The 17,415-nt window shown below is 41.0% G+C and overlaps 1 protein-coding gene across 4 annotated transcripts in view; it reads left to right on the forward strand.

The window, feature by feature from the left end:
- POPDC1 (popeye domain cAMP effector 1) overlaps window positions 1-2,749 on the forward strand; it is a 36,863-nt gene extending 34,114 nt beyond the window's left edge. For all 4 annotated transcript variants that reach the window (XM_089530666.1, XM_089530667.1, XM_089530668.1 and 1 more), the window contains one exon: window positions 645-2,749. In XM_089530666.1, the coding sequence (XP_089386792.1) occupies window positions 645-757 (113 nt within the window). In that variant the 3' untranslated portion in view covers window positions 758-2,749. The remainder of the gene's footprint in view (window positions 1-644) is intronic.
- The last annotated feature ends 14,666 nt before the right edge of the window (window positions 2,750-17,415 follow it).

Consider the following 17,415-nt stretch of genomic DNA (forward strand, 5'->3'; position numbering starts at 1 on the left):
AGTATAGTTGTTTTAATAAATAATATTTTGAAAATGAAGTTAAAATAATGAAAACCTGGTAGATTGCTGAAAATAAGCAAGAAGTAGCAAGAAGTTAATTTCATTTCATTTCATTTTGTATTTTATTTTACTCTGTGGCACCTAGATACTCTGTTAGTTTGCCTAAATTTATCCTCAAACATTTCTGGCTTATGGCAACATTAGGGTGTACCTGTCATGTTTTTTTTTTGGCAAGATTTGTTCATAGGGGATGTGTCATTGCCATCCTTTCAGGCTGAAAGGTCACCCAGGAATTCGACCTTTGTCTCCAGAGCCAGAGCCCATCGCTCAAACCACTACATCATGCAGGCTCTCTTTAGAGTTACTTGGTGATATACAGAGCCAACATTTGATGTTGTTGTATGCCTTCAAGTTATTTCTGACTTAGGACAACCCTCAGACCATTACAGAACCAAAATCACCCAGTGGGTTTCCATGTCCAAGCAGGGATTCGAACCCTGGTCTCCAGAGTTGTAGTCTAATGTTCAGACTGTGAGACCATGCTGGCACTCATAGTTAGAATAGGCCATGCTACTTATTGTTGCTGTTTTAAAGGAAAGATTTAAGAAGTTGATTTTATTCATTTATTTTTAAAATGTTGCCAGGTCAACCATCTCCTCATTTAAGGACATCACCGAAAATGAAACCTATTGAAGAAAGTGTTGAGGATGATGTCTTTGAGCCACCATCTGCCATACCATCTAGATCTCGCCAGTGATGTCACTGGTCTGAATTCAACTAAACTGCATAAGCTGATCACAAGCATTATAATTTATAGGCACAGAAGACATGCTGATGAGATTGTAAAAGTTAATATAACTGGTGTGTGTGTTTTAATTCACTTTATCTTGCTACCAAACGACTATGTGAAGAACGGTGATAGACTGACTTTAAACATTTTACCTGAAAATAAGTCCTTTTTGTTGCAGTGGGGCTTTAAGCTCTGTTTTGGACCACTGTGTGCTTGGATCACTGGAATGCTCCACCTTTGTGAATAGAGAGGGGAGTGCTGTCTGTGCACACACACACACACACAGTGTGCGTGTGAGACATCACACACCTAACTCCTTTTGTTGTTGTTGATGTAAACAGTACTCATCAATTATGTATGTCCAGCAGAAATCTTGAAAACCTCAGATTGTTGTTGTTGTTCCATGCCTTCACTTGTTTCTGACTTAGGCAAATCTAAGGGAAACCTATTGCAGGATTTTCTTGGCAGGATTTGTTCAGATGGGTTTTGCCTTGGCATTCCTCTCAGTGACTTGCCCAAGGTCACCCAGGAGGTTTCCACGATAGAGCAGGAATTCAGACCATGGTTTCCCAGAGTCCTAGTCCAATTCCCAAGGCACTAAAGTATGCTAACCCAAACCCAGGTTAAAAATGTGTACGTACTTTTTTTAGGACAGCATCTCACTGGAGATCTGACAAAGTGATGTCTCCTCTCTAGAATGGGTGCCCCCTGCTGTTCATTCCCCATCCACTAATTCAACTAGTAAATACTTGTGGCAGTGTTCTCCATGGACCAGGAAACTATCTTCCAGGGGGTGGAAGGCATGCGGCGTTATGCAGGATCTTGGCCTCCATATGTACTGTATATCAGAGTATCCACAACCAAAGAAATGGTCGGATTGGAGCAATTGTACTTCACACTGAAGTTTTAAACAGTAGAGGTAAATGCTTTTAGTTTTAAATTACATTGCAGCGAAACAATATAAAAACAATGCAATAAAAGCTGTAATAGTTTTAACTTATAAAAGACAACCTTGATTTCTAGATTATCCTCATACTTTGGTTTGTTTGCTTGCTTTGCAAAATGCTCTGTTGCATTTTCCAAAGTTGTAAGCACTTGCACAGGTAAGTATGACCCAGGGTTATTATTTGTTGGCACTTTAAATGAACAAGACTATTGATAACAGTAGTGAATTTCAATCTCTGGTTAAATGGTGAACAGAAGATTTGCTACAGTGCCTTTTTATTCTAGTTGCATACATATCAGGGGTATAATTAAGATATATACCATTTTCAGGTGAAGATGAGCACTTTCAGTCCCATTGATTTAGACTGGATTTTTTTGTGTGCTTAAGCATAACTCTCCTACTGAAATGAGTAAAAGTTGTGAGTGTTTAATTTCCTTTGGACTTAACAGTTGTAGCAATAGCTGATCTTGAAAACAAAGCATCAATATCTTTTATGGGGCTTGTACTGGCAAGCATTTTAATGGAAAGCCTGTAGACTTGAGAAGAAATAATGTCTTGTCATCAGGATAAGTCATCAAAAAGAACAACCACTAATTGATGTGAAAAAATATATTTTTGAAGGCTACAGATATAAACAATTTAAGCTGATGATTGTGTAGTTTAGTATTAAAAACCATGCTCTTTTAGAACAGTCTTACTTTGTATGCATTTTTCTTTATGTAAAGCATCTATAATTGCATCTTTCTCTGATGTTATTCTTTATGGAAAGAGTGTTTTCCTTTAACATTAGACAAACACTTTAAGAATAAATATGGCTGGACTGGATTAACCGAAATAATTTATATGCAATTACAAGTTTTGTGTGGTGCATTTATAATTCACCTTCATGTTGTGTCATATCTCTAGAGTCAATCGGTTAATAACTGGAGTGCTCTTTTTTGGTGAAAACTGGTGTACATATGAGAAAGATGCATTTACTTTTCTGTACAATAAAAATATTAACATGTATTGAACATCTTCATTCCTTAATATATCTGTACTTGTTGCATTTACTTTGCCAGTCATGTTAATATGGCTTATTTGTCACACTGTTATTGCGAACAGGTAGGTGATTCTTGTGATACATCAGCTATATGTTTGATCGAAAGTCTGTAGTGGAGCTAATGGTGAGATCTGCAGGCCTCTTATTTCTTTATGGGACTTCAGTATACATGCAGGTGGTATATTCTTGGAGACATCTCAGAACTTCATGGCAATCTGAGAACAATCCTGATGAGTAATCAGGCCAGTATTAATGGTTCAATTGTGTGTGGGGGGGGGGGGGGGAATGAAAAATTCATTCTGAAATCTCTGAAATATAATTACCAGCAACAACAGTCACTAGTCTGTGGCAAACGTGCATAGAATCACAGCACTCTGTTTGACTGGTTTTCCAGTAAAGATTAAGAAATTGGATCTACATGTGGATAATACACGTGATTCTATTTTTGTGATGTAGCAGTATCTCATCTATGTTCTCTTTTTATGCTTTGAGGTTTGGGTTTTTGGAATTTCCTATGATTGCATGCAGACCTCACGGATGAACTCTGTTGGTGTGATACTTAACCGTGATAAATAAGAACAGAAGGAGGGGAAGCATGCCACTCAGTGGCTCTATGTGGAACTTCGAACCAGCAATCAAATTCATTGCCCCTTTGTCCAGGACAAATTGTATTTAGTTATCCACCTGTTGTTTGTATCTGTTAACACAGATTTTTCTCCTACTTGTCAATTTTTAAAACAGTCAGTTTGAAGCCAGCTATAATATAGGCAAACAAAACTGTCTTCTGCCTAATACCAAGTATCAAAACCAGACTTTTGGTATTTTAGGATATCTTTTCACCTAATTCCAATGTTATATACACTGCTAAGAATACAGCGTTTTTTCACAACCTAGCTATTAAATTTTCTGCTGCTCATTAACAAATGACAGACATCAACACACTGAATCCTGTTGCTAGCCCCTATTAGAGTAGATCTGTTGAATATATGAGAGTCACCTACATGTGATTTGATGAGTCTAATCTAGTTGAGACTAGGTAATAGAAACAATAACCTCTTTGCTGACCATTCAGGCTTTTTAGAAAAGGAAAAATGCAGTAATGAAATATCTGGTAATTGTTAAGAGTTGCCTGTTGGATCAAATCAAATCTTTTTATTGCCATGCTGAGCACAGCCATTTCCAGTTCAGAAGGAAGATATTTCCAGTTCTGAAAACATCAAGGCAAGATGAAAGCTAGAATCCAGTTAGTGAATTGGGATGGCTTAAGTCACATTTTTGCCATTGTAACTCACATTTTGGTCATTTGCAGAGGCTGGAATTCTATTCTGACCATGCACTGACCCAAATTCCCCAACACTCACCTTGTAAGCAGTGTGACACCCCAATATGGCCAGTTTTGTTATTGGAAAGTGAGGAAATCAGTGGGGAGGTTGACAGGCATCCACAGGTGCCTCTGGAAGTCCTTGGGAGGTCCCTGCAGGTGATATCCTTGCAGTGCGCTCAACTAGAGGAAAATAGGAGGACACTTTTCTGCTGATATCCCACTTCAAAAACACGTAAATGGTATAATAACAACAACAATAGGGGGCACCTGCACTGCTTATACTGTGGCTAGGGGGAGGAGGAAAACATAGCTATAGGATTCTGGCCAAAGCTTGAAAATCCTGGAAAAATTGCAGACATTGTGCCTTTCCTCTCCTGACTCCAAAGTGGAAGTTGTCCTGCATTTATCCTTTAAAAATAAGATGAATGGGAGAGCTAATCACAAAAGCCCATACTTCTTTTCAGCATCATATGAAAGCCCTGAAAGATGAGATTTATTACTGTAATTTGGTTGAATATTTAAAGCATATGCAGCATGTCATCTCTAAATACCTAGAGACAATTATTACTATTATTATTCTATTTATTCATATCCCACCTTCCTCCCAGTATAGGGACTCAAGGTGGCAAACAAAATTTAAAAATAGACTAAAAGTTAAAACAGTAAGAAACATTAAAAATACAAAGTTTAAAAAAACAGCAAAACAATTTCAAAAGATTAAAAACATTATATTATTAAAATTTAAAACTCTTTATATAACCATGTACAGCACCCATGTCAGTGTGCAAAAGCCTGGCAGCATAAAAATGTTTTTTTCTGCTGCTGAAAAGAAAGCAGGGATGGAGCCAGCTTGGCCTCTCTAGGGAGGGAGTTCCAGAGCTTGGGAGCAGCCACTGAGAGGCCCTCTCTCTTTTTCCCACCAAATGAGCCTGGGATGGTGGTGGACAGAGAGGAGGGCCTCTCTGGATGATCTCAGTGTTCTAGTGGGTTCATAGAAGGAGATATGGGTGTGTTACAGACCGCCCTAAAGTGGGCGGTCTGCCGCCGCCACCATTAGCTGCAGCGGGAAGCCCCAGCGGCCAGACCACGAGACTTCCAGCCGCAGCGAAAAAGGAGAGCCAAATGGTGCTCCTTTTTGGCCCCCAGAAGTGGCACCACAAAGCGCGCACTCGTGGCGTCACTTCCGGTGCGCCACGTCTGGACGCTGTGCGTCCAAGACGTAAAAATGGCACGCCCGTGTGGATGGGCACTGCCATTTAGGATGCGCTCCGCGCGTGTTGGGAACAAGGCCAGTTAGGAAGGGGCAACCCTTCCTAACCCTAGGACGCGCGGAGTGCATCCTAAATGGTGGTCTGTAACCCACCTCAGTCATTCAAATGGCCTGGACCCAAGCCATATAGGGCTTTATAAGTCAGAACCACCACTTTGAATTGTGCCCAGAAACAGACTGGCAGCCAATGGAGCTGTTGCAACAACAAGGGAGTTGCGTGCTCCCTGTAGCCAACTCCAGTTAACAACCTGGCTGCAGCTCTATGGGTCAATTGAAGTTTCTGAGCAGTTTTCAAAGGCAATCCCATGTAGAGTGCCTTTTAGATTTTACAGTAATCCAAACGGGATGTAAACAAGACATGTACCATCATGGCCAGAGCCAACTTTTCCAGGAACAGGCACTGTTGGCACACTAATTTTAACTCTACAAACCCATTACATGTTACCCATGATACCTGGACCTCTAAGCTCAGCACTGAATCCAGAAGCGCCCCCAAACCGTGAACCTGTGTTTTGAGGGGGAGTGTAACTCCATCTAACACAGCCTGAATCCCTATTCCCGGATCTATCTTTCAACTGATCAGGAGCACCTCTGTCTTATCTGGATTAAGTTCAATTTGTTTGCCCTCATCCAGTCCATTACAGCTGGCAGACAATGGTTTAGGACAGGAACAGCTTCTTTGGAATTAGGTGGAAAGGAGTGATAGAGCTAGGTATCATCAGCATATTGATCATACCTTACTCCAAAACTCCAACAACTTCTGCCAGCAGTTCATGCATATGTTAAATAACACAGGGTACAACACTAAGCCCCAACTCTACAGGCCAATGGGCAAAGAGTTGAACATGAATCCCCCAGCACCACCTTCTGATAACTCCCTTCCAGGGAAGAACAGAGACACAGTGTCTCCAAGCCCCATCCCAGAGAGGGCGACTCAGAAGGATACCATGGCTGATGGTATCGGAAGCCCCTGAGAAGTCCAGCAAAACCAACAGGGACACTCCCCCATCTGGTTCCCTGTGTAGGTCATCCACCAAGCCAACCAAAGCCATTTCTGTCTCATAACCAGGCCTAAAAACCAAACTGACTGGCCTATAATTGTCTAGTACAGTAGGGCCAGGGAAGTTTTTTTCAAAAGAGGTCTTACCACGGCCTCGTTCAGGCATACTGGGACCCTGCCTTGCTGTAAAGAGGCATCAATCACTTCCCTTACCCACTTCGCCAATCCTCCTCTGGCCTGTTTAATAAGCCAGGAAGGGCAATGGTCTAGTATGTATATAGTGGCTCTCACCTCTCCAAATATCCTGTCGACATCCTTGGGCTGCACAAATTAAAAAGTATCCATCAACACTGGACAAGCAGGAGCCATGATTACATCCAAAGAAACTGTATCAACTCTGGCATCTCAGTCAGAGCAAATCAAAGTTATTTTATCTGCAAAATGTAGATTATTCACAGAGAGCTGTTGAGTGGCTTACATTCTCCATTGGCCCAGATTGCAACAAATCCCTGACCACTCGAAACAACTCAGCTGAATGGTTCTGTGCAGCTGCAATAGTTTTAGCCAGAAAGGCCTTTTTTGCTGCCTTTATTCCCCCACCATATTCTTTCAGATAAAATTTAGCCTGATTACGGTTGGATTCATTCTGGGTTTTCTGCCACTGTCACTCTAGTTTCTGTCTTAGTCGTTTCATTGTTGCCAGCTCCTTAGAAAACTAGGGAGCTGGTTTAGCTCTACTCCATAAGATGGTATGTTTAGGGGCAATCGTGTCAACTACTCTGGTCATTTCCCCATTCAAGAGATCAATGTATGTCCACAGCCAACTTCTTAATTCTTAAGCCACCATTGTTTGCATGTCCTTATTTCTTCAGTGGTGTACAGAACAGGCTTTCTACTTTACAGAAATGCTAGAGTGAATTAGACATTTTGCTTGAACAAACTCTGAGAAAGGGTAAGTATGCCTGTGTAATGGGAATGAATGTTGGTTTGCAACTGGACTGGAAAGTTAGTCTCTTCATGAGCATTTTCAAGCTAATCGGACTCTCCAACCACATTGGCTTATTTAGAGTTAAAAAAGACTGGTGAAGAGAAGGACAAAGACTTCTTTTCTTTCAAGAAATTGAGAAATAAAATTGTAGCCATATGAGAAATAGTTGAAAAATCATTTTGGGATTCAGCTGGATACTGTGATCAAAATTTGCAGCTGAATCCCTTCCGGTTCTAGTAATTGACTGCACTTCAGTTTGTAATGTTCCTCCATAGTTTCCTCCTAAGAGATTAATAATCTATTAAAACCACATCCTGGTTTCCTGTACAAAGTACGCCTGGGACCTAAATTCCCCGCCATCCTTTGTTGTAAAAGGTGATGCTGAAGTGAAATTTCACAGACTTATTGACTGGAACCATGATTAGTCCAGCCATCTATGACACAAATGGCAGGGTTGCTTTGTTCATTTATCTTTCCTTTCCTGGACATTAAAAAAAAGAGGATATACAAAAAATACCCCTGCTGCATTGCTCTGGAGCTGTTCAGCTGTCCATTCAATAAACCATTTGAAAAGAAAAATTGTTTCTGGCAACAGAGAAAGTAAAATGATGACTGACATCCTGTTGAGCAGTTACAAATGCATATGGTAGGCTTACATATTCGTAACTGTTCAGTATTCACTATTGCTATGATTGCAAATACGCCCTCCCAGACCTACCTTAACAGCCAGCAGCTTCACTAAGCAATATAGCCCTCTTCTTCTGGCTACTGGGGTGCTGCAGGATGATATTTCCAGCTCCCATTCACCAGTGAGTTGCGGTAGGATGAGGAATTGTGACATGTCCTGCTTCTGATTATTACACCACAGCTTGCTAGTCCCTGAAAGTTATCAGTTCTGGCTCTACAGGAATGCTTGATCCCCTGCACAGAAATCCACTAAGTGGGGAGGAAGAGAAAGGATGGGAGGAAGAAGAGAGAGCAGGAATTGATTTGCCAACATTTGGTTTGGGCCTTATCTGAAGGCCCTGCAGACTGACATCCACTTTTTCAAGTGATGCAGCGATACTGTAATCAAGGTGAATCTGGCATGTGCTGACTTTTGATCCCAGGTCCAATCCCTAGTTTCAGAATGTAAAAGGATCCTGCTTTTGGATGAACTGGCCCCTCTGCAAGCAAACTTTACCATTTTCACATTTAAGAGTTGTTGGGTGTGAAATAATTCTTGTACTTTTGCTGTCCCTCAAAATAAGGCAAACATTCTCTCATCATTGCAGCACTAAGCTGGGGAAAAGATGCACATGCCACTTTGTTTTAGTTTTTACAAATAGGATATTTATTCAGTCCATATTTGTGCCTTTCCTCCCCCAAAAATGGAACTCAGAAACACTTTCAGTTGATTGCCAACCCTTCTCACAAAGGTCTATATAACCACTTCTTAGTCGCCCAAGGGCCCAAGCTGACATGATGGCAAATACAGGTATACTTCAATAAACAAAGTAAATATGTTCCTATGCATTACTTCTTTAGCAGAACATTTGGTACCAGAGGCAGAAACAGCACAAAAATAATAGGATTAGATTCCTGCACTGCAAAAAAGATAAGCAGTTCAGCAAACTTTTTATCTAAAACTAATATGTAGTTGTGATGTGAAATGAAACAACCAGGCCAGATAATCCTTGCATAACTAAACAAAAACATTTTGAACCTTCTACAAACCACTTGAAAGATTCTTCCAAAATTCCTCCAGTGCTATCACCACCATTTACTTTTGATGTGATGTCTGCTTTGGTGGCTAAACATCTATAGGAGCTCTGGTGGTGCAGTGGTTAAATGCCTGTACTGCAGCCATTCACTCAAAACCACAAAGGTTGCGAGTTCAAGACCAGCAAAAGGGCCCAAGCTTGACTCAGGCTTGCATCCTTCCGAGGTCGCTAAAATGAGTACCCAGACTGTTGGGGGGGCAAATTAGCTTACTTGCTAATTAGCTTACTTGCTGTTCACCGCTATGATCTTTGAAATAGCGGTATATAAATAAAACAAATTATTATTATTATTATTATTATTATTATTATTATTATATCTATGGTTTTTGAACATGCCTTGGGTACTTGGTGATACAGCCTTATATGCAGTTTCTTTTCTCTTTTTCTGTACATATATATTCAGTAAGGGATTCTGGAGGCAGCTGCTGTTTACCTTGCCTGTTGTAAACTGGCACACACAACTGTAGTGGGATTGGCTACAGCAGAATTTCATTCTTTCCAACTCAAGCTTTATTGCATTGTTTGATGTGGACATGGTGGTGCAACCCAACACCAAGTTTGTGTTTCTCCAGCCCTCTTTCACCATCCACCTAATGCTAATGCTGCTTTAAAAAGTCTTACCTATACAGAGAACGAAGAGGGGAAAGGGGTTCTGGAGCAGTATAAAAAGACTATGGCGGGATACACACCGCCATATAGTACGTATTGTATACGTACTAGGGTTAGGAAGGGGCGGTGCTTCCACACACCCCTAACCCTAGTACGTATACAATACGTACAAGATGGCAGTACCCCTTCCACATGGGCGCCGCCATCTTTACGTACTGGACGCATAGCGTCCAGACGTGTCGCGGCACCTATGACATCGCGAATGCGCCAGCGGTGCTTCGCGACGTCATCAGTGTGCCACAAGAAGAAGCTCCGAAATGGAGCTTCTTTTTTGCTCCGCGCGGGAGCCGTGCGGTTTGGATGCTGCAGCTCCCGCGCGGAGCAAATGGCGCCGGCGGGGAAGCGCCACAAAGCGGCGGTTTGTATCCCACCTATAAAAACAATAATAAAACAGAACAATTTTAATGGCAGCACTGAATGTCTGAGGCCAGGGATGGAAAACCTGCTCCCTGGAACTCCACAGGTTGTTGGCCTCCCAATTTCCATCAGCCCCAGCTGGCATGAGCTATTATTATTATTATTAAGTTTTATTTATAAAGCATTGTAAATTTGGCCAAGGGTGATGGGTACTGTAGCCCAATCTATGTCCCTGATGAGGAAACTCCCCACAATCTAGGGCTTTTCTTTGTAAGGAACACTACCAGTAACTGATTTAGGTTTAGTGTCTATGCCACTTTCCAGAGACGGCTCACAGCTTCAGGAAACATTATGTAATATAAATTTTGGCAATCTGTCTGCAAGGCAGTGGAAAGTTAGGTAGGGTGGAAGAAGCAAGGATGGTATAGAATGAATGGAATCAAATGACATTTCAAGTACTTTGGGTAATTACAGCCCTGTGGAAAATAGCCCATCTCAAAATTAACCTCCTTAAAAGGATTTGAGTGTCATTTCATCACCCTCTGGGAAGTTTCATCACTGCTCTGGGAAGTTGATGTCCATGGGAGACTAAGGCCGCTGTCATACATATGTCATTCCATAACTGTCACCTTTCGGCCGTTGAGGGAGAGCTGGCCCAGCGTCATCAGGGGCTAGCCTGAAGACTGAGTGCCCTCCCTCCATAACTGTCACCTTTCGGCCATTGAGGGAGAGAACAGGCTGGCCCAGCGTCATCAGGGGCTAGCCTGAAGACTGAGTGCCCTCCCTCCATAACTGTCATCTTTCGGCCGTTGAGGGAGAGAACAGGCTGGCCCAGCGTCATCAGGGGCTAGCCTGAAGACTGAGTGCCCTCCCTCCATAACTGTCACCTTTCGGCCGTTGAGGGAGAGAACAGGCTGGCCCAGCGTCATCAGGGGCTAGGCTGAAGACTGAGTGCCCTCCCTCCATAACTGTCATCTTTCGGCCGTTGAGGGAGAGAACAGGCTGGCCCAGCGTCATCAGGGGCTAGCCTGAAGACTGAGTGCCCTCCCTCCATAACTGTCACCTTTCGGCCGTTGAGGGAGAGAACAGGCTGGCCCAGCGTCATCAGGGGCTAGCCTGAAGATACAGTGTATCTTAATTGTAGATTTTTCTTGTACTGTTTTATAATTTTCTTGTACACCGCTATGATCTATTTGGAATAGCGGTTTATAAATAAAACATATTATTATTATTATTATTATTATTATTATTATTATTATTATTATTATTATTCTGCACAAATAAAGCCATTGGACAATACTTTAAGTGCCATGACTCAATGCTATGGAATTCTGGGATTTGTAGTTTTGTGAGATATTTAGTCTTCCCTGTCAGAGAGCTCTGGGATCTCACCAAACTACAAATCCCAGAATTGTGTAGCATTGAGTCATGGCACTTAAAGTAGTATCAAATGGCTTTATTTCTGCATTGTGGCAGCTGCCTAGAGCTTTTTAGTAGGATTCTCTGACTCTTCAACAAAATAAAAGGATGTCTCAACGAAGGGCCTGAACAGACAGGCCAAAATAATGCTGCTTCGGGCCACTTTGGAGGTATGCTGTTTAAATGATACATACATCTTAAGAGGCCCAAAACTCTGCCAAAGCTGCACAGGGACTGGGCCGTGGCTTAGGACTGGACCATGGCTTTGGTGCAGCTTCCAGTCTCTTAGGGCACATGCTTCATTTAAACAGCACATTTGCAAAGTGGCCTGAAGCAGCTTAATTTTGGCCTGTCTCTTCAGGCCCCAAGTTACAAAACCATTGGGCAGTGCCAGTTTTTGTATGTACAATCAGCCCTCCATATCCACAGACTTTTATCCATGGATCCAAGCATCCACAGCTTGAAAATATTTTTAAATATATAAATTCCAAATAGCAAACCTTTATTTTGCCATTTTATATAAGGGACACCTTTTTGCTAAGCCATTGTATTTAATGGAACTTGAGCATCCACGGATTTTGTTATCCACAGGAGGTCTCGGAACCAAACCCCAGCGGATCCCAAGGGCCCACTGTATTTTAAAACAGTGCTTCAATTTTAGTCACTCCACAAACGATAACTATTAGTGTTTGAAGGGGCTAGAATCTGGCTGAGCCACGTGACCACTGCTGTCATGACAACCAATGGATTTGAACAGCTGGCTTGATAGACCGTTATGCTGTGTTTCAACCCTCTTTTCATGAAATTACTGGGTTGTTACTTTAACAGCATATTCATTTCTTTAGAGCAGGGATGCCTGTCAGTGTTGATGAACTGCAGATACCACAATGCTTCTCCTCAACACTGTGATAGGTAGAGCTTATGCATGGGAGCTGCAATCCAAGCACCTCCTGAATGGTTCAGCATCCCTGAACAGTTGTCATTCCTCCTATAGAAGAAATACCATTGCTCAGTGGTGGAGGGCATGATGTGCATGCAGAAGGCCATACAGTCAGTATAAAGCATACTGAGCTAGATGTACCAATGGTCTGACTGCTCCCTCTGTTCCTTGGAGGCAACTATATCACTATAACACCACCAATTCCTGGGATGTGCTGGAGAAGCCACCAGTTGGTTTAATACAATCAATTCTGTGTGTACATAGTCAGAGAAATACATTTCATTAATGTTTCAATGGGCCTACTTCCAGTTAACTACAGAGAGAATTGCTTATTGTGCAGATTCCTCCCCCTCCTCCTCTTTATTTATATCGCACCTTTCCCTGCAAAACTAAAACATGAGACAATTACAGTCAAGCTAAAACATGTAAAAAGAAAGCGTCATTAAAGATGCAAATAGAAAAGCAGCTGTAAATACACCAGAAGAAAGTATCTGTACTGTTTCTTTGCAATCAGGTATTGCAAGGCTAGTATCTTCTTGGGGACCTAGCACTCTGTTACATTGACACAAGGCACTTTTTGGAGCCAAAGCTGGCAAGATGCCTTTCTCTTTTTTGCCAAACAGAATACTATCTTCCAGTGGCATTATCAGGGAAGTGCAAAGGGTTCAGCCCACACCAGGTGACACTCCAGAAGAGGAGTGACACCTGGTTGGGCCCTCTCAGCTTGCCACAGTGGTGGAGACCTACTCATGAGGAAACCTCCAAAGCTGCAGCAAATGCAAGGGCAAGCACCCTGCTTCTGGCTTTGCTGTGGCAGTGAAGGCCTCCTCACAAGGAGACATACACCACCACAACAAAGGAGAGGTCTGCATGTGCCCTTTTGGCCACCAGCCTTCCCAAGCTGTCCTCTGCTGTCCCAGCTTCCCATCACCTTGCCAGCCACAGGCTCATAACTTCTGCTACTGTTTGTGGCAACTGTGCCGTTGTAGTTAACATCAGCCAAGTGGATTATGACCCAAGGATTTGAGCCATCATGGACAGATGTTGTAGCTTCTAGGCAGAGAATGTGAAATTGGTAACAATTCAGAGGGCCCTCTGTTGCCAGGAGATGTACTTGCATGCAAACTGGTTATTGTTTCTCCTGCCCCTTTCATTATTTCTTCATCTTAAAGTTATAGATTATTTTTTAAATTAAAGTTCCCAAAGCCACCTTAAGGGAAGTCAAAGATGTGCTTGTTTGTTTAATGTCTATGCTGCCTCTCTCCCGATATAGGACTCAAGGGGAGTTAGAGTACAATATTAAAAGAAAATACAGTGAAAGCAACATGGTACAAAATCTAAACAATTGCATTAAAAGTTCAAAACAATTTAAAATACATCTTAAAGTCTATGTGCTTCTCAACAAAATTTTAAGGACAATGACAAAATCAAAGTTACTTGTCAAATTACTACAGATCTCATTTCTAAGCCACTTGCACCAATGTTTAGCAGAGAACCAATCTGTCATTTTGACCAACTTTGCATCCATGTGGCTCTCTCAGTGGCAATATTCATCCCAGAGAATGATTTATGTGGCTTCCTTGTGTGTTCCAGCGGGGCAGCGGAAGCAGTAAAAACTGTCAACTTCTTTATCGCTGTTGAGCCTAGAACAATTCTTTCTTAATCGAGGAAGAATTGATGAGGTAAGCAGGAACCTGTCATTTTAGTACAGGATTGCTGGCCTTTGAGAACAGCGGCCTTTCCCACTGGAATGGAATTTGTGTTGTATGAAAGAATTTAAACTCTTCCCTTCTCACAAAACATTGATGAAATTACAATTTCTGATCCTGTTTGTATTTCCATATATTTAATGTTAATTATGGATAATTAAATAATTTTAATAATTAATATTTTTAGTATGCCTTGCAACAGGATTTAATTTTATCCTAATTAAAACTGATTGTTCTTGATGTTTTGGACTGTTATAAATAAAACAACAACAAGGTATAATTGCATCATAGAGTGGAAAATTTAATTCTAATGATTTACAAATAGAGTCGGTTTCCTATTAATTTGTTACATGGTCTTTTAAAAAAATAAATAAATAGAGAACTGTGGCAGGTATTCTATTAGGAACATACACATGCACAAGATTCTTGTGGATGTTCTTTTCTGGGAGTTGCAGGGATTGATATTCCCTTCCTCCCTCTGCAGTAGCCTAAAAACTTCTCCAGAATTTCCTCAAAAGCCACTGGATCTGCCCCTTCATGCTCATTCCATACTTAGTGGCAAGAAGGCAGGATCTGAAAACCATTTGGCCATATCCCTATAGTCTGCCAGGTGTGATTTTGGCCACAATTCACAAAGGCAGTTATGAATGCGTAACACACAGTGACTGGTTTGCATTCATGATCCCTATGTATTCATTAGTTCAGGGAATGCATAAGGGCCATGGAAGTCCTCCAGTCCTCACTTACTGTGCAGCCAGGAAAAAGCAGATATGAAAACCAGCAAGGAATCCACTCAAGAACTCTCCTAGCTTGAAAAAAGGAAGCTGATATTACCTCAGATGTCCGTTGTTATCTTCACAGCATACAATGGTTCTCATGGTTTCTCACTCTGTTGGAACTTTCCTTCCCTTTTTCTTGATCAGAAATATCCATCTGTTCATCTTCAGTCTTTTCTTGACTCTGTGGTCTGACAATGTGTTTCTTTATCAACAAAACCCTTCTTTACTGTTTTCCTGATCCATTGGAATAACAGTTTCAGAACCATGGTTTGGGAAGCCACAGCCCCTGCCAATGCTGGCTGAGGGCTTCTAGAAGTTGTAGTCCAAAAAAAGGGGAAAAGTAAGTTTCCCAAACTCTATTAACCAGCCATAGTCAGTCCAAAACTATCACTCTGTTTGGGCAAATTACATTGTGTTGGGTTGTACTTACTTCAAGACTGAGTACATAGGGAGAATCCTAAAAGGTTTCTCACTACAAAACTAATTGTGCATAGGGACCACAATGACAAACGTGGCACTGCTCCCACAACTGGTAAAAGCAACAACAGAACTGTGTGCACTGTTTTCCTCTACTAATGTGATGTTGAATTCAGGCCAATGCAGCATTTTCTGTGTAGAAGACATGTATGCAAAAATATAGTTTATGGAAGCAACAATGATAGGTAAAATCACTCTGATATTATTAATTATTTCATAGTAATCAGTTGAAGAACTAACAACATTAAAAGTAAATGGGTCTTTCTAATACTTATCCCATCCCCTACAGACTGTCATAATGTATGTATGAGAAACTTGCACAGAGCTTATTTGACAGTGCATCCAAGGAACTATGAAACTAATTGGAATGTAATTTTCTTCTTGGTTTTCATGAAGTATAGTGAGTGTTTTATTAAACCCCATTGTTCATCAAAAGACAGAAAGGAATCCAGTAGCACCTTTGAAGCTAAATGGAATAAGAAATTTACAACATAAAACTTTCAAGGACTTAATCTGCTTCCTCAGATGCCTGCCATGAAAGTCTATGCTGTAAACTTCTCTCTTAGTCTCCACAGTGCAAACTGGATTCCTTTATACTTTGTATGCTAAAACAGACTAACAGAGCTCTCGCTCTCGCTCTCTTTGTATACTGGTGTGTATACCTCCCCCTCCCATTTTCTCATGACATCCCTTACTAATGTCCTTTTTTTTGCCTATATAAAAATAGTGTCAATAACAATAAATAATTTTGATGAATGAGTACAACTGTCTACATATTTTATACAGGCTTATTGTAACTGTTAGAAGGAAAAGCAGTTTTCTTCCAGTATGGTGAACAGAAAACATGCAGAGAAAAATGAGAAGAGTTTAGGATTAGCACCCATGGCCTTTTGAAGATATTGCACCATCCTGATTCACATTTGGAATGCACAACATAATGAAATATCAGCAACGCTGGGTAAATGCCAATGTTACATGTTTTATTTTTCATCAAGTAATCCTTTTAAACCTCAGTCACATATCGATGATTGATAAAAATAAAAACATTAGGCAATAGGCATTAAATGAAAATATAAAATACAGGATATGTAGAAAGGCAATCAGTGCTTCAGTCCAACAAGACAGAGACAGTAAGTAAACATGTGGATAAAAATGATGTCCCAAAATTAAAAAAAAATTAAAAATCAACTCATGGTCTTCTCTTTCAAAAGACCCAAACAATTCAAGTGATTTTCTTTATTATACCTTGTAAACAAAACATGAATCAAAATGGACCATGAGGTAATCTATATACTACAGAGGACAGGCTTAAAACACTAGATAAAGACAATATTCAAGACAAATAGATATCAGTGTTCACTTTGGTCTCTGGCTATTGGGTTTGCTATGAACAACATACAGATTCAAGCCATTCTGGTAATACTCATTAACCAACATGTGAGTCAAAAGGTAATAAAATGTAAGAGGTAGTCAAAACCATCATGAGGTCTTCTCTTAATTTCTGTGCCATTTTAGGTTAGCAACAGCTGGAGCAAATGCCCAAATAATTTCTAACGTTCAGTTTTATGCTTAGTTTGTTGTGCTGGCTGGCACTTTGCACTTTCAAAAGAAAAGCTGTGTGCCTATAAAGCAGCTTTAAGCTCACAGTCCTAGTCCTAAAAGCCTAAGCAGCAACTAGTTTTACTAGAGGGGCACTTGGCTTAGGGTGCACCCTAAAATGTTTTGCTCTTTTGTCACCACCAAATCTGCTCATCTACACCCTTCTGCATCTGGAGTTGAGGTTTGTGGAGACCAGATACCAGCATCCCTCAGAGCAGAGGGATGAATGTGTCCCAGAGGTCAAACATTATTCACCTCAAACACCACTCACATGTTTACTGCCTTCTAGAGCCTTTTGTTCCTATGCCAACATTTTGTTACTAACTAGTTACGATGACAGAAG

Source organism: Sceloporus occidentalis, unplaced genomic scaffold (assembly GCF_023333645.1).
Source record: "Sceloporus occidentalis isolate IW3139 unplaced genomic scaffold, rSceOcc1.0.p SCAF_6, whole genome shotgun sequence".
NCBI lineage: Eukaryota > Metazoa > Chordata > Lepidosauria > Squamata > Phrynosomatidae > Sceloporus > Sceloporus occidentalis.